The 24519-nt window shown below is 42.1% G+C and overlaps 2 protein-coding genes across 3 annotated transcripts; both read left to right on the top strand.

The window, feature by feature from the left end:
* Positions 1 to 872: 872 nt before the first annotated feature.
* snrnp27 (small nuclear ribonucleoprotein 27 (U4/U6.U5)) lies at positions 873 to 5926 on the top strand. The gene is made up of 6 exons (XM_005746119.1): positions 873 to 1096; positions 2326 to 2452; positions 2808 to 2920; positions 3029 to 3108; positions 5200 to 5264; positions 5617 to 5926. The coding sequence occupies exons 1-6, from the start codon at positions 1060 to 1062 to the stop codon at positions 5669 to 5671; spliced, it is 477 nt and encodes a 158-aa protein (XP_005746176.1). The 5' UTR covers positions 873 to 1059; the 3' UTR covers positions 5672 to 5926.
* Positions 5927 to 6802: 876 nt separating this feature from the next.
* On the top strand, positions 6803 to 23847 carry mxd1 (MAX dimerization protein 1). 2 transcript variants are annotated; one of them, XM_005746116.2, is made up of 6 exons: positions 6803 to 7828; positions 8473 to 8572; positions 15801 to 15830; positions 20004 to 20118; positions 20306 to 20465; positions 21870 to 23847. In XM_005746116.2, the coding sequence occupies exons 1-6, from the start codon at positions 7762 to 7764 to the stop codon at positions 22064 to 22066; spliced, it is 669 nt and encodes a 222-aa protein (XP_005746173.1). In that variant the 5' UTR covers positions 6803 to 7761; the 3' UTR covers positions 22067 to 23847. The 2 variants fall into 2 exon arrangements, with proteins under 2 accessions (XP_005746173.1, XP_005746174.1); XM_005746117.2 differs by lacking the exon at positions 15801 to 15830 and having other exon boundaries at positions 6805 to 7828.
* Positions 23848 to 24519: the final 672 nt, after the last annotated feature.

Genomic DNA, 24519 nt, shown 5'->3' with positions numbered 1-24519 from the left:
TCCCATACAACCTTGAGGTAAGGATACCTCAAAAGTATGATTGCAAAAGCATTTACATGCTGGATGATGGAACTGAATTCAAAGTCAGCCAAATACCTAAGACAGCTACTGCTATTAATTTAAAAGCTAATGCACATGATCTGTTTAAATGCTGCTGCTGCTGCTTCTTTCAGCTGCTACCTTTGGAGGTCACCACAGCAGATCATCTGGCTCCATCTCACCCTGTCCCTAGCATCTTCTTCTGTCACACCAGTCCTCTGCATGTACTTCTTAACTAAATCCACAAATCTTCTTTGTGGTCTTCCTCTTTTCCTAGATAACCCTATCTCCAAGATCCTTTGCCCAGTATATCTATCGCTATCCATCTTCGGCACATGCCAAAACCAGCCTTGAGAGATGGTCCCTACTCTCACTATAGACCACCATGTGAACCATGTCATAGTCCACAGAGGCTCCTGCCTGACCTCCTACCTGTCAATGACCACTGCAAACAAGAAGGGTCTTAGAGTCGATCCCTGTAATCCCACCCCCACCAGTAACCCACCTGTTGCTCCTAGTGCACACATCACCACTCTCTCACTATCTTCATATCCATCCTGCACCACTCTGGCATTCTTATGTACCACTCCTGACTCCTTCATGCGGTACTACAGTTGCCATCTTACTTATCCCCTCATGGTTTGTCTCCTCAGTTTTTTCTCTCTGAGGTTACTACAGCTCTGCACTTCACATGTGTCATTAAATACTATTCTCTTTTTTTTTTAAAGAAGAAGAAGAATGAACAACAGCTTTTATTCATTACTAGCTGGTCTTGGATATTTTGGTCAACATCATAAAGGCTATGCCACCAAACAAGAAAACTATCCTCCAGGTTGGTAGAGGGCGCTCTTCTTCCTGTACGTGACCGGAAACTTGCATACGAAGCTCAAGAAAAAAAAAGAGACCGGTTTGGAGTAGCATTTAGTAGCATCCACCAGCGACATACAAATAACTTCCAGCTGATTTGTATTAAATTTATTTTCCATTTTTTGTGAGTCTAGTATCTTATCTGTTCGGATAATGGGTAGGAGCAGGAGTCGAACTCCTCCAAGACGAGGTAAGAAACTGAAGTAGCTAGCTGATTTTCTCTGTTAACGTCGTCTCTTCGCCAACACGCCGAGAAGTAAATGTGCTTTATGAAGTCGCGTTTTTCTGCCTGATAAAGATAATAACCTATACCTCAAAGGGACTAGAAGCAAAACTGATATTTTAATTGTAACTGTGTGCATCGACTGGGTTGTCGTATTAGCAAAAGGTTCTAGATGTGTGGAGAGCTCGCAGTAGCTTCGATACGATTCCCGAGCTGCGTTCACATACTGTGCATAAAATGGGGGATAAACAAAAACACTCTCCAGGGGTCTACGGGAGGAGAAGACGCCATCCTAACCAGCAGTGCATTTTTGGGTCTGATGTAGGGTTTTTGTTTTTTGTTTTGTTTTGTTTTTTGTTTGGTTGGGGGTTTTTTGGAATAAAAAACTGCATGTTAAAAATATATATTTCTGCGTGATTTATCAGGATAATTAACGTGTGTTTTGCAAAGATACAGCTTTGATTCAAAGATACAGAAAATCTGCTGGACAAATTATTACAGTTTAATTTCCCGAGATTTTTGTATGATCAGTTTGGGAAATCCAATACACGGTCCTCTATTTTTAGAGGTTAAAAATCGATGCATAGTGGACTAACAAGCAGTTTCAGGGTCAGTCGAGGACTGTATGCTTGTTGTACTCTCACGCATGAAGCGGATATAATATCTCATAGCCTCTCACTGTCATTTCAATTTTTGCTAAATAGTTAATGCAACATTTTTTTTATTAAACCCTATAAATTAAAGGTGAAAGTCTATGCTATGGTCACGTCTGGTGGGTTCCTAAATGGTACAGTACTTTTGACTATAAATGGCAAATGAACTGGTACTAATTTAGCACCTTGTACTCGGTTTGCTTTTTACTACAACCAAGGTAAGTAGCAAGAAATTGTGTGCTGATTATGGTTGGCCCAATTTCAGACATGATACCAGTACCTATGAAAATACATAATACTCCATCCTACAGAAGTAATAGCAAAACAGTTATTTCTAAAAAAAAAAAGTTGTTAAATTTCAACCAGTTTTTCCCAATTATATGTGACATTTAGACGTTTTATTTTATATGGTATGGCAGAAATCCAACACAGTACAGAAGAAAATAGCTGACGTTTGGATTTTTAAGACTGCTACAGTATATAGATGCCAGTCTGTTGTTCAAGACGCTTCAGTTAATGCCATGATGTCATTTCGTCCTCCAGAAAGAAGACGTTCCCGCTCAACTTCTAGAGAGCGTGAGCGAAGACGAAGGGAGCGGGATCGCTCTCGAGATCGGGAACGGGACCGTCGCAGGAGTCGCTCACGGTCTCCTCACAGGAGACGCTCAAGGTGAATTTTTGTTTGTCGGTGTATTTGTTTTTGTGTTTAGAGAAACTTTGTTTTCAAGACTAATATTTCCACCTCATTTACTATTTTAGAGACCTTACCCATGCAGAGCTGTGATAGATTTTGGTCAGAATGAGTATTGTTAGTATATACTGAATAAACGGCAGTTTCCAGTTTACTATCACAGAGAAGTGTTGTTTCAGATGAGTAGTGGTGCACTTGTGATTTTCTTTGCCCTTTGTTAACAAACTTTTTGTCGAGATTCTTTTAAACAAAACAAGAGCACCACAAAGTGCCTTATTTGCTCTGATTAGATGTGATAACCCATCCTGCAGCCATCACTGTGCTCCTTTTGCAGGTCTCCCCGACGTCATCGATCCTCCTCCCTCTCTCCTTCGAGACAAAAGGAGAGACGAGATGATGAGCGCAAAGACTCAAAGGAAAAGACAGCAAAGCCCATTCAGATCTCAGGTATCAGACATTATTTATACACTTGCACATTAAGCAGGAATCTTAGTTTTTCAGGCATTTTGTAGTAACAGAGACTAAATTCAATGTTTTTTTCTATTTTTTAAATAGCGGAGGACATGCAGGGCAAAACGGAGGAGGAGATTGAGATGATGAAGCTTATGGGATTTGGGAACTTTGATACCAGCAAGGTGAGAGTTGTTCTATGTGTTATGCACCCACAAGGGGGTGCAGTTTATTTCTAATAAAGTTCACTACACACACACACACACACACACACACACAGTATGTTTGCATTTATTTCAGTGGATTGAAATGGAACTTCCAAAAGCACATTGGCACTGATGAAATTGATTAGAGCAGCTGCTGTAAAAAGCAGGTTGTCCTTGTTTAAATAAAGGGGACGTTTTTCACATTTTTCCCTTGACTCTTTCTATTTAGGGGAATACTGTTGTTTTTGAGTTATGGTTCTTTTTCCCCCCTGCTTATCTGTCAACCCTTTTAAACCCACGGGAGCGTGCACGCTCCAATTTGCATAACTATTTTCAAATCCCTATTATATTTTCGTTTTTGCTGCAGGTTGTAAAAATGAGTGTATCTCAAAAATGAAATTATAAAGACACTCAAAATAAATTTCCTGTGGCTGGGAACTATTTTGTGAAACTTTGCATTTACAGTTTTGAGGGATGTACCTCTGAAGTTTCTGTAACTAGAAAAGTTTGTAAAAAAAAAAAACCAATTTTCAGTTTCTTTTTTAGTTTATTGCACATTTTTGGTATTTATGTAGTTACTATGGACATATTGCATCCGTATGATTTAAATTTAGGATATAATGATTTTATTGATGTATAGCAACTGGAAATGCTCCAAAAATGGCACTACAGCATCTAATAATGTAAAGATAAGCTCAGGCGGACTTGGTTCTATGGTGGGCTTAAAACGGTTAAAAAGTGACATAATTGACACATACTGAAATGTTTGTACATAAATCTACATTCATGTACAAATAGAGCAGCTTTCACATGACAGCAAGCCCCCCATGGCTAATGTAAGTTTGCAGTACTGTGCAAGAGTCTTGAGCCGCTCTCATTTATTTTGCTTCTATAACGAGCAGTGTTATAACCCTAACCCTTTAGGGACTTTTGTTGCTAATAGCCTGTCACAGTATCTAAAAGTAATATTCTTTTGAAGTAGGAACAAATCCAGCAATGACCTGGCACAGGGAAGCATCTGACCCTTACGGTGGTCATCTCCTGTTCACTGAAGCCTCATCAAAAATAGTGTTAGTGGAAAGGTGAAACCATTCTTAAGGAAGAATAAAAGGAGAAAAGGCTGAAGTGTTCCAAATTACACAAGAACTGAATTGAAAATCGGTGGTAACAAGTCTTAGACATGATAAATCAAAATGTGAGTTTCTTGGTTCAGTTTTTCATAATATGTATGCAGGAGGTTAAGATAGAGGTACAACACTGAGTGTCTGCAGCAATCTAAAACAGAGGGTGGAGGCTTTTTTGTGGTTTGGGGCTGCACTTCAAGCAGTGCTGTTCAGTATGAACACAGAAAAGTACCATCATTTTAATCAACCATGCAATAGCATCTGGGAAGCATGTGACTGGCAAGGGCTTCATTGTTTAGCATGACCCAGTCACACTGCCAAAGCACACCCGGTTAGATAGCCGAGCATCAACATTATTGAAGCAATGTGGGATCATCTTGACAGAAAACAGAATAACAGGCACATTAAAAATAAAGATTCAATCAAATCAAATTGTTAGCTATAAGAATAGATTAACATTCTAAATGGTATGAAATCTGTCTATTATGAAAATGATCAAAAGGGGAAAATAAGTGGATAGACTTAAAGTAATCACTAAATAAAGAGTAGCAGTTACAAGAAGTGGATGAATAGTTGCAATTATAAGCTAATAGTTATGGTTGGGCAAACTGTTTATCCAATAAGAGTTGGTAAGCTTAATATAATCACAAAGAGCAAACAGTGGGTTGAAAAGGGTCACTTCAAAACTCAGTCCATTGAACACTAGCAGTGTTATTGTTGATAAAGAGGTTCCTCTGGCAGGCCACTGGGTTTGTGTCCTATTAACAAAACTGTTTTCCACTGATCAAAATCCTTCAGTTCTGTGAAATGCATATTTAGAGAATTCCAACTGCTATCATGAGCTTGACCCAATTCAGCTTCATCTGTACACTGTCATGTTTAGCTAAGAATGTTTTTTAAAAGTTTGTTTCGCGATATGTCATGCAGTAACATTGTTTTTACACAGGGGAAGAAGACTGATGGCTCAAGTAACGCGTATGCCGTCAATGTGACCATGAAGAGAAAATACAGGTAGGTCATTGAACAGAAACAAGCATTTGTAGTTGTTTGGTTGTGCCGTGTCTGTACAGTGCAGCACGTCTCTTTGGATATTTCATAAGCTTTCCTTTGTTAGTGACAGATCCTTTTTAAAGTTTCTTTTGGAGCCCCAGCTGTTAGTCGTGTTGCTGAGTTACGTCAATTTTTCTGCCCCCCCTCTTCACAGTGTGCACTCTCAGCATCTATCACTGTTAAAGTAGCCAATCACCTCCGCAGGTGTTTCTATGCAGAGATGCCAACGCTCCCATTGGTGCTCGATGATGTAATCTGTGTGTGTTGGGAGGGAAACAGTGATATAATGTTTTCTTATATATTTATTTTACAGGCAGTACATGAACAGAAAGGGTGGATTTAACAGGCCGCTGGACTTCATTGCTTGAAAGTATCATCAACTCCAATGTTCCCCAATAAGTTTACCTGTGTGTACCCTCCCTTCCCCCCACCCTTATGAAAATAGATGGCATGTTCAATATCTTACGTGTTTTGTGTGATTTAACAGTCGTGTATATACCTTTTTATAAGCAAATGCATACATGTAAATAGTAGTACCTGCAAGATGTACTCACAGCTGGGTGAGACTGAGCTTAATATTGCTGACATGGATGATTTATTTGAAATAAAAGCATTAAAAAAAACATGCTTTCTGTCCTGATTATGAAAATTAATTTATTAAAATGCTTATGCACTAATTAAATATCCATCCGCTAGGTTGTGCAGGAACACGGTTTCTTTTGAAATAATGGCTAAATATGACATTATTCATTGTCCCTTTTAAGGATTGAATAGGATCAGATTGGTTATTCCTGTGAATGCTTGCGTTTCTTTCTAGTTTAAATATAGCATAATCTCATTTGGTGTTCTCTGAGAAATGTATCCTATAGGATTGTTTCAAATCCAGGTTTAAATTCAGTCCTACGTAAAGGCTGCTAAGAAACCTTTCCTGGGGTGGTATTTGTTCAAGTCCAGGGTTTATCGTGCTCTAAAATAATGATCCCTCTCATTTTGAAGCAAGCGTTTAAATGTTTCATACTAGATTGGATCAGCTGTGCTGTCTGACAGAACCGACCCACCAAAATAACCAATCGCTGTACTTGTCCTTACCCCAACTACCAATCATAACCGAGCATCCCTCCGGCAGATCCAATCTAGCGCCGAGCCTTTTAAAGCCATTATGGATCAGAAAGCAACAAGCGGGCGCATGCGTGCAGATAGTTTGTGACGGAGAAGAAAGAGACCAATGATAAGAGGTCATGTGAATTGGACCAATCATGTATCACAAAATTTATTAAATGACACAACGGGAGCCAATCGCTGCCATACACCGAGAAACAGCATGGCAGAGAGGCGTGTTGATTGTCAAAAGCGGGCGTTGTCAGATAGGCTCGTGCCCACTAGGGCCAATAGCTGTCAAGTTCATAGAAAAAAAACAACCAATTACTGTGTAGGAGTGTATAGCGCAGAAACTGTCTCCATTGTGGCTGTACACGGTGTGTTTCAGCCGATGTTAATTAGAACCAAAATGGCTGCTTAAGGTCCACAGTTGAAGTAAGCGCTGAACCCTCTCTGCAATTGACGGTTTTAACGCCGAATAGGAGCTTGAGAGGTTATACTCAGTATCCAATCACATTGCAGCACCCAGAATCTTTGTACAGTACAGTAGAGAGCTGGTGTCCAGATCAACAAGCCACTATTTTGGAAGCTGTTTGACAAACAGTCACTCTTCTTCAGTTGATGTCAGTCGCTATCTGCGTTTCCAGCGAGACGTATCGCGCGTTAAACCGGCGCAAAACTAACCAGCCATAGCTCTGAACCGATAAGGTTGGATGACATCGTCGGCTGAACTTTAAAACAGCTAGCTCTTTTATATATATATATAATTTTCACAAGGCAAGTGTCTAGCAACTGTACATGCTAACGTTCTTTTTTCACTGGCCGAAGCTTTTCCAAATACAACCGAGATAGCAAGAACTTTCCATATTTAATTTGACAGCTTAACATTGGCGCTAACGTTAGCCAGCCTTTTTTTCGCCAAATAGAGCAATTCGGGAATTATTTTTGTATGTCACACAGCCTTTCGTTTTGTTTTTGTCAACAAGCCGTCTTTTCTCGAAGAGCCAACTATAAAGCTGACGATATTTAGCTGGCATTTTGACTTAAAAGGGAACAAAGTAACCTTAGCTCCTCCTGAAGAAGTGTTATTAGTGTCAGCCCTTACTAGCCAGCTAACACCATATCCTTAATTTAACAACCACAGAGGAAGTTTGGCTTTTCGAACTGACTGGTGCTGCATTCAAGGCCTTTAACAGTGAAGGACCAACTCTGTAACGCGCTCTCTCTGGCTCTTTAAAAATAATAACTGACAGAACAGCGAGCTACCCAAGTGTGAAAAAGAAGCAGGACCCTGAAGCAGCCTGTGTACAGCCACGGAATTCCTTTTCGGATTGTTAAATTATCAGTGTTATTGTTTAAAATGGCGGCGATCGGAATGGTGCAGATGTTGATCGAAGCAGCCGAGTACCTTGATCGCAGGGAACGAGGTAAAGTATTATTGTATTCTTTTCTACTCTTTTCTTATTCACTCTGTGCAATATAACATTAACACCCCTTCCCCTCCGAATCACTCGGATTTAAGCACACGTCGTTTGATGCATTCCCAAATCCTGTTGCTTTCCATTATTGTTCTTATTACATCAAACAATCAGGTCATGAAATAAATTCATAAATGTCGAATTTCACGCATCGATTCAGCAGGCTGCATCACCTGCCCCAAACAGGTGCTAATAAATATGTGATTACAGGCGCATAATGCATACGTGTAAAGACAAACGGGCATTTGCATTCGCGATAATGAAAGAATGAATGCATATGTGGCAGATGTGCAGGGAGACATTGTTTTCGTGGACGCCCCTCCTTTCCTTCTGTTGTGGTTTGCTAGTGGGGTTTATTCCAGTTCAAGATGACATCATTGTCCATCCCGAGGAAGGGGGAAAGGGCTAAAAGATACTACTTGAGACCCATTCCCCGCATGCCTGCTAAAAAGCATAAGACATTGCTGCGGGATGCCAAAAGCTAAAGCTGAAATGTGACACATTGTGCAGTCTCTCCTTCTGTTCACTGTGGCTATATTTTCCATTGCAGGATTTCAGGACATGTGACCACTATGTTGTTTACTTGCTTGCAGAAGCTGAACATGGCTATGCCTCCATGCCGCCATTCATCAGCAGCTGGGAGAGGGAAAGTTTGAAAAGGAAAAGCAAAAGCAAGAAAAACACAAGTAGCAGGTAAAGGCAAAACTGTACATGCCTGATTGGTTGCAACAAGTCGCCCATCACATCCCCACTTCAGGGGTCCCCCCAGAGCCCCCCCCCCCCCCCCTCCTCTTCCCCTCCTCACTTCTTGGAGGATTAAGCCAGTCTTCATCACACTAGTGTTTGTGTTTCAAGTCAAAATCCTTATTTGGTGCTTGTGATGTGAGGCTTGCTTTTTCATTTAAAAAAATTTTTTTTTATATGCATTTCTGTACTGTGCTTCCAGGTGGACACGCTAACTGCCCAAATTTAAAATGGCAGGAAGTGCAGTGAGTTCAGAGATAGCAGCCTTATCCCTATTTGCATAATTTGTTATATTCACAGCAACGCTGTTGAAACAGCGACTTTGTGCTCTTGGCCAAACATGGTCACAATCAAACATCCAAAGCTTTGAAAAGGGTTATGACTGCGAGACACTACCTTGTTGTTTTGACATCAAATAGTGACCGGGTCAGACACACTGTTACAAACACCAATCTAACTGCAAAGAAAAGACAGACAGGCTAGGCCAATTTTATAATCAAAATAACATGTTAATGCTTTTTACGTAATATATCTGCAAACAAAATTGTATTTGTATGTATCTGATCATGTATTTTGCTGAGAGCTTATTCGTAGAAGCTTTCGGATTGTTACAGAAAATAAGTCAGCTCTCTGATCTTCCACTGTAAGCTATAGATACGGTTAGCTTCTGATCACCATATCTGCATTTCAGTCATTCCTGCACACTTTACGATGTTGATGAAGAATAGAACATAGGATTATGAATTAAACTATTATCTTTTTATCACTGACTGCCACAGTGAGAGCACAGCTGATGTCAGCTAATGTTTTAACTGTTAGAATTACCGCCTGCCTGTTGCATCTTTGTTTCTTCAACCAACACAAAATACCACAATACTTATAATAGTATTTTTCACGTATGTGTTTTACGTGTTCAGTTTTTAGTATACCTAATATAGTGAAAATATCAGCATTTATTTTCTTATTTTCTCATAGAATAACACTGTCTGCAGTCAGTTTACTAATGGACAGTGTTCTTATCATGAATGTTTAGTCATTGGTAACCAGGTGACCCTTACTGCCTCATGTTGGTTTACCAGCTAGCTTTCAAGTTATTTTGCAGTTTTAGTGATCCCCATGCTTCCCCAGAGAGGATCTCTCCCAGGGTTGGACAGGCTCCAACTCCACCGTGTACAGCGAGTGACTACAGTTGTCCCTCTACCCTGAAGTTTCACTTGGAGATGGAAGACCTCTCTAAGCAGAATCTGCAGCACTGGTTCAGCTCACTGACGCTGCATAGAAGAGCAAGAGCTAGTCTCACTAGCTGCATACTGAGTCGGTGGAGGTTGAGTCGGTACATAGGATTAAAGACTTACTGGAGTAGCAGCTGATTGCATTGTTTAGTTATTTATTTGATTCGAAATATTTGCAGAGAAAAAAATTCTGATAAACAGTATTATATAATAAATAACCTATTATATGAGGTTGCCATGGGGTGCCTGTGCCATGCACCCCATGCCATGCACCCTGTGCCATGCAACCCATGGCACAGGCACATGCGTACATGTTCAATCCATAGCTTGTATGAAAAAGATTTACTGTACGTAGGCTGAGTTAACATTTACATGATGTGCAGACTATGCCTTATCTGTCAGTGAAGTATTGATGGAAAAGCATCTACCAATGGTGGTAAAGGATTGTGTTGACTGACATATGACAGGGTGGCACATGTGCAAGAGGATAACCTATGCAACCAGAACCTGAAATATCTGCTGGTGTCCACCCATCAGCTCACCTTATATGTGGACAGGGCTTTAGAAGCGCTCCATAATCTGTCAACAGCACTGACATGCTGTATGCATAGGCCACTTTAGGTGTTGCTACCAAGTAATATTTTGTAATTCAGAGTCTAATGGCTAATTCATATATAACACTGCAGAAAAGGTCCTCTGATGTCACACGTATGTGTGAGTCTGTTAGGTTAAGATTACGTTTAGTCTTCCCCATGTGTTCTTTAAAGTATATGAGTGACAGATACAAACGTCATCCTGGCTTAAAGTCAATGACCCCACAGTAAGGAAAAGTGGGTCAGTCAAGGTGATGCAGAAGACATTTAAGTGAGTCCGGTGGTGGTGAGTCCGGGCTGCGCTTGTCTTCTAAGTGGACACTAGTCAATTTAGAGTCTCTAACCTGAATTCCGTAAATCAATGGTATGAGGACAGATTTGTGTTGCCTCCGCAATCCATAGATCAATTTGCACTCTGCGATTGGACTCAAGTTTGCTGTCATGATCCTGTGTAGGAAGTTATCTCCTGTGTGTACAAACTTTACACAAAAAAGGCAGGTTTAAACTACTGCAGGTGATTGTGTCAACAGAGAGGATGAAGTAAATTAAAGGCTGTTGGAAACTGATCTTTGAGATAAAACAGTGACATCTAGGCACCTGCTTCTGTCCTTCAGTAAACACAAAACTGACATATTGTTGATCCCAACCTTTATGTGCCTTCTTTTCATTCAAACATTAAAAAAAAAGCAGCAGATCAAAGAAGCAACTGATGAGAGCACCACCAGCTGTTTGCACAGATCCAGTAATTAATATAAATATTTTAAAGTGCTTGATGGTTCATATTGCATGAAGCTGCAATAAAAAGTTTCGATGCTACAGTTACAGAAGAGTTTCATAATACCTCTAAAAATATTTCAGAGACATGCTTTGTTGGTCAAACAGGTGTATCAGGTGTATTGCCATGAGGGTACACTGTTCATCCATCCATTGTTCATCCGCCAGTGCAGAAAATATATGCTGGGGTGCATAATCTGCTTTGTGTAGGACTCATCTGATGTAGGATTGTAGGTATATTTTCTGGACTATCAACACTCTTTTCTACTCCTGTAAATGTATGGTTTTTGTAGCAGTTACATCTGCCTCTGATTTGATAGAAATCTAGACATTTTCCTGTTATTCCTGATCACTGGTATACTTAAAAAAAAAAAACATTGTGCGGTTTTCTGTAAGTGGCTGACGTAACTAAAAGTAAACAATAAAAGAGGGAAAATTAAATGTGCAATAGAGGAAATGAATTTGGAAGAAGTTGAGGTGCATCTTGTGACTCATAAAGCTGACCAGCCTGACTCTGGATGGTTAATCTAATAACTTTGTGGCCAAGAATTCAAGTGTAGTCAAAAGAAAACAGTTTAGCCAACTTATAGAAACCAGCATCATGTCTGAAATATACATTTCCTGTCTTATCTATACAGTTATGATGTTCATACTAAATATGGTCAAAGGTTTAAATAATGACATCTGAGTATGTCCCAGTAATCCCAGAAAGCCAATTACTCAGGCTTCAGACAGTTTTTTTCTACTCTGGGATCTTTATCATGTCAGAGCGTGTATGCAGCTCTGGTTGTGAGCATAGAAGCTTCACCAATCTGCTCATCAGTCAATGTCTTTATGAGGGACAGTTAATCGGAGGAAAGCTTAGTTCAGAGAATTGTGGTGTTAAAGGAGAAGAGCTAAAAACGGCTTGTTTCACAGTTAGTGAAGTGATGGAGCTGCACTAAGGCCTGCTATAAGATAAATATGAATTTAGGACCTTTTTTTATATTCACAGCTGTGTATGATGTCAATGAGAGTTAATGTTTGTCTCTGACACAATCAAGTCTGATTGTGATCTCAGAAGCCCCACCCATCTCCTCTGCAAACCTTCTCTTCATGTGGGGCAATCACAAGAAAGTTGTGGGGTAGGGGAGCTAAAGCAGCTTCTTTCGCGTGGATTGTGAACTGAACGGCGGCACCAAGGCCCATTAGGAGAGATATGTGACCATTATTTTGAACTGTAAATTATGCAAAGCTCCTCTGGTCTAGAAATAAATATATGAAGCTGAAAATATACAGCATTGGTCCTCTTTATTAAAGGAAACAACTGCTTATTCATTACATCGAGCAGTATATCAGTTGATTTCGACAAAAGTGACTGGGACAAATTTGGAGTGTGCTACCATTTCTGCTGTGATTTCAAAAACACAGGGTGTAGAGTATTGAAAAGACGTGCTTCTAACTCAGATCATGTCCTAGCATGTGTAGACTTACTTAGTTTGTTGCTATTTCTGGTAAAAAAAAAACCCAAAACAACCAAAATACAACTTTTCGTTCACCAGCCTTTCCTTTTTCCATTTCCAGTTCTGAAGCATTTTTTCAGCTATTACTCATTGCTATTTAAGGGCAGCAGAATCACACGGCATTAATAAGGGTATCTCTGCAACGATGATTTGATGTAGTCGGATCTGACATTGTCTCTTGGTGATTAACAGTACAGAATAACCTGGGTTGATCTCTGCTGGAAAAGATCAAATCAATTAATTGGTGTTATTTGATCAGATTTTTGTTGTTTCTGCTGCTGATTCTGGTCAAATATAGGGCAGGCATTTATATTTGAATTTATACATATGCCCCTCCGGTTTCTGCCATTTCCCCCGAAGCGTAGATGTGTGAGTAGTAGTAGTGGGGGAGGGGACTCGCCATGTTTCTGGCGTGGACGTGTGCATGTGTGTCAGTAGTAAGGAGTCCACCCTCCCCCTCATTTCTCTCTCTGTCTCCCTCTCGCATTTCTCTCTCCTCACCTCCTCCATCCTTCTGTGTCTTTCCTGCTCTGCTCTCACTTTTGGCCGTCAGTGGAGAACAGCAGCGCCTCCATTACAGACAAGGAGAAAGAGTCCTCCCCCTCCTCACTCACAAACACACACATTCATACAATACGCAACTACAGTGCACTGTGGAAATTACACGAGGAGCTTGCCATAATCATTCTGCAGTCAACTGGTGCCTTTCGGTGGTCATCACGCGTTCATCCGTTGTTCAGGCTGATGCAGCTGAAAGAAAAGTGCGCTGGTGAATCGTTTGGCAGCAACTCTGTGATCCAGTATTTAACCTTCTGAGGACCTCTGAGGTGACAGTAGCTCATTTAGTGAGACTTGTTTGTTGTGTGTTTTCTCTATTTTTGGTCAGTGATTTCCTCTCCAAAAACAAATGTTGAGGTTGACCCACAAGCCTGTCTGTCACAAGGCTCTGTATAGTTCTGTGACAAAAAAGTACTTTCCCAAGATTCAGAAGCTTGTAGAACCACCTTTAAGCAATACCTCGAAGTAGCTGTCTCCTTATGACTTTATCTGTCTCTCACATCATTGTTGAGGAATTTTGACCTACTCGTCTTGACAGCATTGGTTCAGTTCATTGGGTTTGCAGGTATTTTTGATGCACTTCTCACTTAAGATTGCACCACAGCATTTCAGTAAGGTTGAGATCTGAACTTTGACACTGCAGAATCTTAATTATTTTCTTTTTAGTCGTTTTGTTTGAGCCAAGCTTTATCTGTCAGACAGATGGCCTCACATTATAATTCACAATACTTTATTATACAGAGAAATTCATGGTTGACTGAGTGATTGTAAGGTGTCCAAATCCTGTGCCTGCAACATAAGTCCAAGTCAGCACCCCTCTATAAGTTAATATGTGGTCTTTGGGCTGGCACTGTGTAGTATAGCCAAACATCTCCAATTTGGTCTCATCTGTCTAAAGGACATTGTTTCAAAATTGTTTGGGTTTGTTCAGGTGCAACTTTGGGACCCTAAACTGTGCTCCTATGTTCTTTTAGGGGAGAGGAGAGACTTTCTCCTATCAGTCTTTCCAAATCAACCATATGTTCATTCTTTTTTGAACTGTACTGTTATGAACTTTAATATTTAACATACTAACTGAGGCCAGTAGTTTCTCTGAGCACTGCACAGAGGGAATTTGCTGGGCCATCTACTCTTCGAAAGATTGTGGCCCTGTGTTAACACACACCTGAGTGCTCCAGCCCAGCAAACTGCAAAAACCTCAGCTTTTATAGAGGTGCTCACACTTGGAGATGATCAGTTAAACAAATGCATTTAATTAGCAGCACCTGGCTGCTGTTTAAGATCTTAGTTCCTATGCAAGCAGAAAATGTGTGTATTTAGTTTTCTCCTGTGGAAACCTTCTTTTTCATATGACTGTACTTTAAGTAACTAGAACAGTGATGGAGTTGGAAATTAGCATAGCATGTCATCTTAAATATTGCTTCTGCATTGTGGTGGCATAGGTGTGTTTGGTAAAGTAGCAGAGAGCTATGAGGTGTCTCAGAGCCTGAAATCTAGCCTCAGTGAGTGGGATCACTTCCCTGTCAGCTCTGTTATGTCACTAGCGGCTGTCTGCCCCATACAGGAATGTACACTGGCTAGAGGGGGCCAAGTGACAGAGAGAACACCCAAAGCGAGTGGCAGAAAGACAGCCACACACATGCTGCAGTGACACGCTGCGACACAGTGAAAATATGGTCAACCCCGAGCTTTAAACCCAGGTTTGGCCCAGCAACTGAGATTACACACGAGGGGGCACCTTTGAGGTTGTGTTTGTGTGTATGTGTGTAGGCAGGACAGTGCATTAGTTTGCAGAGCTGGAAAAATGTAGAGGCTATTTTGGGATTCAGCATGGGGGTGGATGGTGGGGTTCAGGTGGAGGTTGAGTAGCGTTCAAGAATGTAGAGGGGATCTTCTTCTCTGCTCGTGACCTGCTCTCCTGTTTATCCTTTCTCTCACAGGTCAGACACATTTCTACCAAACCCTACACTTGACCCCATTTCTGTGTGTGTGTGTGTGTACGTGTGTGTGTGTGTGTTACAGATAGAGAGATGTTTTAATACTGCAATGACAGAGTCATGCTGGCCGCGAGCACACCTCTATCTCTCATTTTACCTTCACTGTGTTCCCCCCACCCCCACTCTGCATGTACAATGGATAATCAGGCAATATGAAGGGACAGAGTCCCATCTACTCCTGTTTCTGGTTACTGTTACTATGTTTACCGTCGGGCCTCCTCATCACGTATCTGTGTACGAGTGTGGTCCTTAAAAAAAGCTTCCACCATGAAACAGGCCTCAGGCATAAGAACACCCAGGCTTTTCTTCATTTTTTTTCTGTCTTTTTTCCCTCTTTGAATCTTATTTTGTAAGCAGCTCCGGCTGTTCACAGACTCCCACACAACCCTTTCTCTCGTGCTCCCTCCTCTGCCTGGATTGCGGTGCATGTGGAGAAGGGGAAGCCTTAGCTTTTTTCATTTTAATCAGTGGCTTTTTTATTATGTCTGATTTTTCATATGTGTTTTGTTTTATCTCTGCAGGTCTACACACAATGAAATGGAAAAGAACAGGTAAAAAAAAAGAAATCAAATCTCTCTGTGTGTTTGTGTTCTTCAATCCATGAAAATATCAATTCACGCCACCCCATGCCCTCCCACACTGAGGAAGTCTTTAAATTAGTTCAGTGCCAGTTCAGGTCCTGCAACCTGTAACATAATCTGAAACCTTTTTGAAAGAAGGTACATTTTTTAAAGTTCCAGATCTAAGGTGAATGCTCTCAGAGTGACTATCAGGATTTTAAAATTGTAGTAGGTGAATCTCTGGTGATGTGGTGTGACGTGTTCGTTGGTCCTCTTTTATGAGCCTGCTTACATGCATGAGTGGGCGATCAAAAGAAAAGCAGCGCGTATGTAGACAGGTGAAGCTGGACCTCAACTTTTTATCAGGTGAATTATTGAGCGCGATTCAGTGGAATCCTCGGGTTTATCGGTGAAGCCGCACTGCAGACCTGTGAGAAGCAGGATCCCTTCTGCATATGGATGGGCCCGACGTAGGTCAGATGCACATTAAACAGGCTCACATCACGCGCCTTTCTGGTGGATTAAGAAACCTACAGTTACGAACTAAGGCTGACGGCTCGCCTGTTGCATGAATGCACAAATTGCAGAGAAACTAGTTGAGCTAGATTACAGTCCTGAATAAACCTTACCTTTTCTCTTTTGGCGCGTTGCCATCGTGAAACAAAAGCACAAGTTTTATTTGTGTACTGCCCTGTTAGCTTATGTAAGAGGTAAGCTGTATAACCCGTGATAAGCAGAAGGGAGACGTGGCATATCTAGACATGGTGGACGTGTTGTTTTTTGTAAACTCGTAACTAATCAAGTTTGAATTTAGGTGATAAGGGGGTAATGAGAATAAAATGAGCTTTATGGTGTAGTTAAGTAATTTCTTTTGAGGGGGGTGGAAGTTATGATGAACAAAAGGAACTAAGGAGAGAATCGTTTCATGCTTGAACAGAGCCACTGTTTTGTCACGGTGCCCTCCTGACGCTGATGAGATGAACGACGGGGTCACGGTTGTATCAGGTGGCTCACTGTGCTCTCTGGCTCCTGAGAGCAGCCGATCTGGTTTCAGTGCTGCACAACTTGGTTGTCTTGACAACATTTTGGAGAGCATTCATTCATGATAATTTGGTTATGTAATGGAAATAAATGTAAAAGTTATCAGAGGAGATGGTTTACTAGCAAAAGGGTGGAGGTGAAAACATTGAACGGTTAGAGTTAGGTACTGTTGAAACTGTCATGACGCTCGTTAATCAATTCTGCTTCCTGAATTTGCTGATTTTCTTTTAGCTTATGTGAACATAAACTGTCCCAACAATTGATAAAAGCCATTTTTGGATGATTGTAAAGTCCTCAGTTTACATATGTAAAGCAATAGGAGTCATATTTTGATACAGTCTCTGTCACTCTCTGAGCTAGATGATCCAAACCAGCCGCTCAGTGGACAGGCTGAGCCCTCTGTATGTGTTTGTGGACACACCTCATACCCTGCAGTAAAACACAATTATGACCACTAGAGAACCTACTTAGTTAGTTTCTCCCACCACTAACGTGATGATGGAAAGCCATCAGTGGCGAGTAGTAAATTAGTCACAGCAGCCCACTGCCAGCAAAGCCTCAGGAGTGCAATGAGACCCAACCTCCCTTCCATCAGTATTGGCTTGGTTAAATTACTCACTGTTAGAGGTCAGAGGGCAAGAGCCCTGAAAGCGAGGTGATTTACTGCTAATCAGGCAAAGTGCACCAGCTGACCTAGTTGGGAGAAACCATTTTGGGTCAAAGGGGTGACGACAGCTGCAACTGCTTTGAGTATAACAAACTGAGGCGGCGCATTCACCTCATTTTGGACCAGACACATGCATTCAGGTCAGTCGTATGCAAGTGTGAAACAAGGCCAGAGAAATGTAGGCTGTGGCCTGAGGCTGCAGCTCCACATTTACTGTATAGTTACCTATTGACACAGTGAACCAGAATAACCTGTCACTGGAATAGCTGTGTGTTAGGACCACGCCGTAGTGTTTCTCTGAATCGCCATGTGACTCGTGCTGTTTGAGTCTGCTCTCTGTCAGTGTTTAACCAAACATTAGCCAGCCCTTATTATGTCAGAACAACACAGGCCGGACCATTTCCATGTTATGTAATGACAGTCTGCATGTCCTTTGGACTGAGTCAGCTGAGAAGCAGGCACTTGGCTTCAGCTGCTTTGTATGTGCGTGCAAAAGCTCTGCTCGCCGATTGTGTGTTTATCTTTTTAAAGGGCAAGGGGTTGAGAATATATTTGTGCGCTTCCACTGCCCAGAGTCAAATCAGCCTCGTAGCTCTCCATGCGCACCATTTGAATAAACTCTTTCCGGCAGTGACGCTCACGTTAGGATTATTTGCAGCAGACAATAAGTGAGCGGCTCAGCCGGCCAGCCCTTCAGCTGCACAGTCAAAAAAAAAAGAATAAAAAGAAAGAAAGAAAACAATTTTTACACTCATTCTCAGGAAGAGTCTGACGTACACACGCCCACTCGCTCAGGCAAACACAAGCGCACAGACACGTACACACTGTGACGAGGCTGGAGCTGGAGGTGTGTGTTGTGTAACAGCGGGGTCAAGTGGTCACCAACACCCACCAGACCTTAGAAATTGCCAAGGCTGCCAGCATAGAGGGGCTGAGGGGCACACAGGTGGAAACAGAGGTTGTGAACTGTGTATAGGTGTGTGTGACTGGGGTATAAAGGGCAAGTGACATCAATCATCAGTTGCAGTTCTGAATATATGGTGCAGATGGCTTTCTGGTTTTCTTCTTGTTTAAGAGGACCGTTGGCGCACATCCTGTCGAGCTCTATTATGTAATAGTTAACACACTGCTGACTTCCTGAAACATGCAAGGCGCCTCTTTCCGTTTGCTCCTACCTTTGTACTCTTTGATCCCAAAGGTTGCATTAAAGAGGAGAAAGTGTTTAGTGGCTCCAGTCTGACAAATACTTGCAGTAATGACACCTGGTTGATGAGGCCTGAAGAGTACAAAGGCAGTTCACTGCAGCTTGTTCCTCATATTTGCTTTGATGCTAGGAACTTATCGGCTGGTATTGCTTCAGCACACGCAAATCTCCTCTTTGAACTAACTCAATTTGTGTGAAGTGGACAAAAAATTCCACCCTGACTATGACAGTTACTGTCACAACAAGGAAGTATTCCCACTCTATTTAATGCTTTAACTTCCTGCTGAAACAGAAAGGATCCACTGCTGCTTGTAATCACCTGCAACAAGTAGAGACAAGACATACCACAGATGAGGAAAAAAAAAAAAAAGAGTCCTGTCCTCACAGCAGTCTGGCGCAGAAATGCTAATTGGTCCTAATTATCTGGCCATGTCACTGTGCAGTAGTCATGGATACATATTACATCACTTTAGGATTTGGTTTGTTGTGTTTTTTAAGACTGCCGTTAAACTTGTCTAAATGTGAGCATTCAGAATATGCGTGCTACCAATGAAGTAAAAGTATACCTGGATAGAAAAACTCAATGGAATTCCATCAGTCATGGATTGGCCAGTACTTCAATAATAAGTCCAACATTGTTAAAGCAGTGTGGGATTGTGTTGGCAGAGAACAAGAGGCAGCCAACATCCAAAGACTCATTAGAATTGTCCAACACTGATTTTGCCTAATATACTGTATTTCCATGTGTGTTTGCACGTTTGCATAAGTCATTTCACCTATTTCCCATGTTCCTAGAAAAGTCTAATGACACAAGACTGATTCGAGGCTTGTCAGAGTAAAAGATGGCAAAAAACGCTGCCGTTATAATTCACCTGTTCATTTGTCAGTATTTGGAGAAATGTAAACACAGTCCTTTCAGGGCTCTTAGTATGAAGACAAAATCTCCCCTGGATGTATTTTAAGAGGTTGCTTGTTTCCCCTCAGTGAAAAATCTGAGGTCCTTGAAGCCCAATCATCCAAGTGAATTTTAAGTAAAAGGTCAATTTCAATACAAGAGTAGAACTTCTTGTAGAGAGAAAAAAACAGGATAGTTTAAGATATTTGCATTCAGCTTTTCAAAGCTCAGGTAAAGACTAGTTTTTATCAGGGATTTTCAGATTTCAGTGGCCTACCTTCTTGTTTTGTTTTTGCTTTTTGTTTTTCTGTACATTTAATAGCATCTTCCACCTTCATTTTTATCTTTCCTCTTCAGACGGGCACATCTACGACTGTGTTTGGAGCGCTTGAAATCCCTCGTTCCCTTGGGACCAGATGCTAACAGGCACACCACCCTCAGCCTGCTGATGAAGGCCAAAGATCACATCAAGGTGCGTGGATGTGCGCATGCACCACTCACCTAATCGGTGTGAAGAGGGCAATTTGTTGACCGCTGCGGTTGCTGAGTGTGTTAGTAATTGCGTGTTTCAGTAGCTGATAAGCTGCTGTGGACACGTACACAGGAGCAGATTAGGAGCTGTTCATGAAGCGGCCGTTTTCTCTCCTTCTTCCTTGCAGAGGTTGGAGGAGGGCGAGAGGAAAGCTCAGCACACTTTGGAGCAGCTACAACGGGAGCGGAGACACCTGAGGAGGCGTCTAGAGCAGCTGGGAGTGGAGAGGACCCGCATGGACAGCACCGGCTCCACTCAGTCCTCTGATAAGTCCGACTCTGACCAGGGTGAGGCTGCACACAGGCAGAGCTGTGGCCAGCTCAGACGACTTTGTTACCACCACATGCTTTTATTCATGTCACTCTTCACATGTTTCATGTCTGGAACCTCCGGGCAAATATTCTCTCAAAGCACATGAAAAAAATATGGAGGTGAACCGTTGTGCAGGAAGTTCAGAATAGGCATCATTTTATTGTTCTTGTGTCAGGTATTGTCTTCATCATCATCACTAAACACAATCTTCCACAGTGCAAAGTAAAGCATCTTAGTAAATACACTGCTTATAAAAACACACTCATCAGATCTTAATGTGAAAAAACCATTCTGGATATCTATACTGATGTGGACGAGGTAAAGTGTTAGGAATGAAAGGATGCTACATTTCTTGATACAAACAAAAGTGATCAACCTACAGAGCGCTCAATTTAACAATACCCCAAAAATCCAAGTGAAAAAAAATTATGCATCAAACGCCTCCGTTCTGACAAATGTCATTGCAGCAACTCCAAATGATACCCAGCAGTTTATACTGAGTGCCATTTATGTGGCATTCATTGTTGTTTAGTCATATGGTTAATGTCCTCCCTCCAAAGCAAATGATGTAAAAGAGGAAAGAAGAAACATGGAGAAGTAATAGTTTGTGGATCATATGCATGCTTGATGATATCAGGGCATGCTTCTAATGAGACAACAGATGATGTCCTGTACATTTCCTCCCAGGTCTGGACCAGGACGTCCCTGATCTCCTGCTCTCATCTGTAAAAACACACAGGGCGACAGTGGTGGACATGCCAAATCTGCTACTCTATGGCAAATGCCAATCAGCTCCACAGCCCTGTGTAGTTAGCACCAGGCCCAGTGGGAAACCTCAGTCTGCGCTCAATGAAGTCTGATTGTTTGGTCAGACACATTCACTCCAGCGGCCTGTTTGGAAGTCATTTGTAGCTCTGACAGTGCTCCTAGCACAAATGAGCACTGTCAGTGTTCACTTTTTCTTTTCTTTTTCTGTCTATTTGGACAGGGTTACAGGGACATGACATAAAACAACCTGAATGCATTAAGTCACTCAATAAAAGAGCAAAATCAAAAACCTTTAAATGGTTAAAATGAAAACAGATCTGTGCATGTGTCACCCTTATGCTGTGTAGCTTTGTCCCTGTTGTTTAAAGGGGATTTTAAATACAGGAAAAAAGAGCTTTTGCAGGATGTGCAGAGCAGGGAGTTACCAGCTGCTGCTGCTGCTGCTGGCTGTACAGGTTCCACCATTAACTCGCACTAGTTGTTTAATTAGTGTTACTAGTAATAATAACATCCTCTCTATAAGTGGAGAAACTTGAGTAGATGAATAATATGACATAGTTGTCATTCAGCTCTTTAATGGTGTCGTGTTTGTGTTCTTGTTGTTCAAACAGAGGACCTGGATGTGGACGTGGAGGGGACGGACTACCTGCTGGGTGACTTGGAGTGGAGCACCAGCAGCGTGAGCGACTCAGGGGACGAGAGAGGCAGCCTGCGCAGCAGCTGTAGCGATGAGGGCTACTCCAGCGCCAGCCTGCAGCTTGTGCAGGACACTCAGGAGAAGGCTAAGCAGCTGGGCTGCAGCCTATAAACAGCACTCGTCACTGACCCAGCACCCACCTCTTTCCCTCAGCCCCCTCACCACTCCTTGGTCCCGCTCCGACCTCACCTCCCCTTCCTGCCCTTCTTCCTCCCTCTTTACCAGGACTGACCAAGTCTGAGGCCCCTCCTCCAGCTGGGCCTCCGCGGACTTCCTGTCTGCACACCGACTTCCATTCAGACTGCAACACCTCCAAGACATCCAGCCCATCATCAGCGGTCAGTCTTTAGAGTGTCCCCCACTCTGCTCCGCACCGATAATACGAGCGGGACGTCAAAGACACTCCACCCCCCCCCAACCACCCCTACCCCCATCTGACAAAAAAAACACAAAAACAGAACACAACTTTCAGCCAGAGAATGTTACCACACAATGTCCCACTGCCTCTTTTTCTATGCCTCAAGAGCCATGGGAAGCACTTATGAGATTTCACCCATACTTCACACACATAACATCAACTCGCACGTACACACACGTACACACACATACACACACAGACCGCTCCATCTCTCCCAAAGGTGTGATGCTGACATGGTGCGGGGCTTTTTTTGTTTATTTTTTTGCTTTTGCGCCCCGCTCACCGGTCGACCGTATGTGCATGGTACTTTGCACTTAAAATAGCTTTTTTTGTAAACAAAACTATCACCTTTTTCAAACACTGTCCCTTAGCAAAGCCCCACCCAACCCTCCCGCTGCAGCCATGGCAGCAATGCCACCAGATGAACTGAGTGTTTGAAAAACATGTCAGTCGGCAGACTTTGCGGACACTAAACTAGAGTGCGCGTGTGTGTGTGTGTGTGTGTGTGTGTGTGTGTGTGTGTGTGTGAGTGATGTTAAACTGTCGACAGCAATACGTCCCTCAGTACTCGGGCTTTGGCAGGCAGGCTCGCAACTGCCCTGTAATCTTTTGTCCACGCCTGCCCTTTAGAGCAAAAAGTAACAGAAAAACCGACAAAAAAGAAAAAAACAAACAAAAAAAATTGTGCAGCATGAGATTGTGACTGGGGAGGGTTTTCAGGGGTGGGTTTGATTGTTTTTATGCCGCTCTCTGATGACAGGGCATTTATTTTATTTTTTTCAAACATCATCCCTTTCTTATGTGTGCTTGTCATGGATATTATGAACACCAGCCACTGGGCCCAATACTGGTACGCTCTGGCGGGTGTTGGTACGTTTTTGTACACTACTTCTTCACTGCCCCATTCACCAGGTATTAAACAGGAAGGGAATCTACTGAGAGCACATTCCACTTATGTAAAGAAGACAGGCAGGTGAGGCTGAGAGCATTATTTCATTACTTGTTGTTGTTTTGGTTTGCGAGTGGATGTTCCTACCAGTTATTTATGAAGAGAGTCCAGTTTGAGATGAAGCGAATCACTAGGAAATACAAATGGTCGGCTTTGACTTTTCAACGGGAACACACACACACACACACACACACACACACACACACACACACACACACACACACACACACACACACTCTCTCTTTCTCTCTGCTCACAGCTAAACTAAATCAGTTTTCTCTCCCTCGCCTTGCCTTCATAGCTAATTATTGTTTTAGCAGAAATATATACCTTTTAATGTAAATAGTTTACAGAAAGAAGTGTCTATCAGCAGATGTATTTATTAGATAAATCTATAGATGAATATACAAAAACAATCTATTTAATTAGTTATAGCTTATGTTCTTCTTGTGAGGTTTATTGAGAGTTTCCTATATGTAGTTTGTTTGCACAGCCTAGTCAATCCATAAAATATTGAGAAATGTCTCTTTGTGCCTCGAGGCTTTAGTGTCTGTCTGAATTCAGCACGGTGCTCCTAGGAAGTGATTTCTTTGTGGCTGATTCTGATTTTTCTTTTAGCCATTTTCGAAGCCCATAAGAGAAGGATAATGGGACAAAAAAAACTGAAGAACTTAAAAAAGAAAATGATTAGAAAGTAGAAAAAGCGAGAGGAGCCGGTGTCCGGGTCAAGCGCAGTGGCGCTGCCGGTTTACCTCCCAACACCCCTTTCCCTCCCCCACGCCCGTGCCTCAGACAAAATGGCTCTTGAGCCTTGTGAGATTTTTTTTCTTCTTCTTTTTCTTTTTACCCCACCTCTTCCTCCTCCTCCTCCTCTTCGCGTGTGGTTCCCAGTCATCACGGGCAGGGACAGGAGCGCAGATCTGTTGTCGTTTCTTCTGAATGTACGCGTTATCAACCCCTGCAGTCGTAGCAGCACGGTGCCAAAAGAAGCTCCCTGCGTGTTGTGCATGCGCCACTTGCAGATCTCAGTTTAAAGCATGATGATGGTACGCCAAAAAACACAAAAACACAAAAAAAAGGAGGAAAAAAAAGGAAAGCAGAAAAATAGATATGAGATTGTTTAGTCGTTGAGTGTCGAACGCTGCTTATTTTTGTCCAAACGGAGAGGGACTGTGCAGCCACGCTAACCAGGTGGGG

This window comes from Pundamilia nyererei, unplaced genomic scaffold, assembly GCF_000239375.1.
Source record: "Pundamilia nyererei isolate P.nyererei 1_Seehausen unplaced genomic scaffold, PunNye1.0 scaffold00172, whole genome shotgun sequence".
Classification (NCBI taxonomy): Eukaryota; Metazoa; Chordata; class Actinopteri; order Cichliformes; family Cichlidae; genus Pundamilia; species Pundamilia nyererei.
The sequence above is the reverse complement of the archived record's forward strand: the minus strand, read 5'-3'. Positions and strand labels throughout refer to the sequence as shown.

What these genes read in the sequence shown, in the direction of transcription:
- snrnp27 (XM_005746119.1), top strand. Translation starts at nt 1,060, where the DNA reads ATGGGTAGGAGCAGGAGTCGAACTCCTCCAAGACGAG. An exon ending in CCTCACAGGAGACGCTCAAG is followed by an intron (nt 2,453 to 2,807) that starts GTGAATTTTTGT and finishes CTCCTTTTGCAG; the next exon opens with GTCTCCCCGACGTCATCGAT. An exon ending in AAAGCCCATTCAGATCTCAG is followed by an intron (nt 2,921 to 3,028) that starts GTATCAGACATT and finishes TTTTTTAAATAG; the next exon opens with CGGAGGACATGCAGGGCAAA.
- mxd1 (XM_005746116.2), top strand. Translation starts at nt 7,762, where the DNA reads ATGGCGGCGATCGGAATGGTGCAGATGTTGATCGAAGCAGCCGAGTAC. An exon ending in AAGAAAAACACAAGTAGCAG is followed by an intron (nt 8,573 to 15,800) that starts GTAAAGGCAAAA and finishes TTATCTCTGCAG; the next exon opens with GTCTACACACAATGAAATGG. An exon ending in AGGCCAAAGATCACATCAAG is followed by an intron (nt 20,119 to 20,305) that starts GTGCGTGGATGT and finishes TCTTCCTTGCAG; the next exon opens with AGGTTGGAGGAGGGCGAGAG.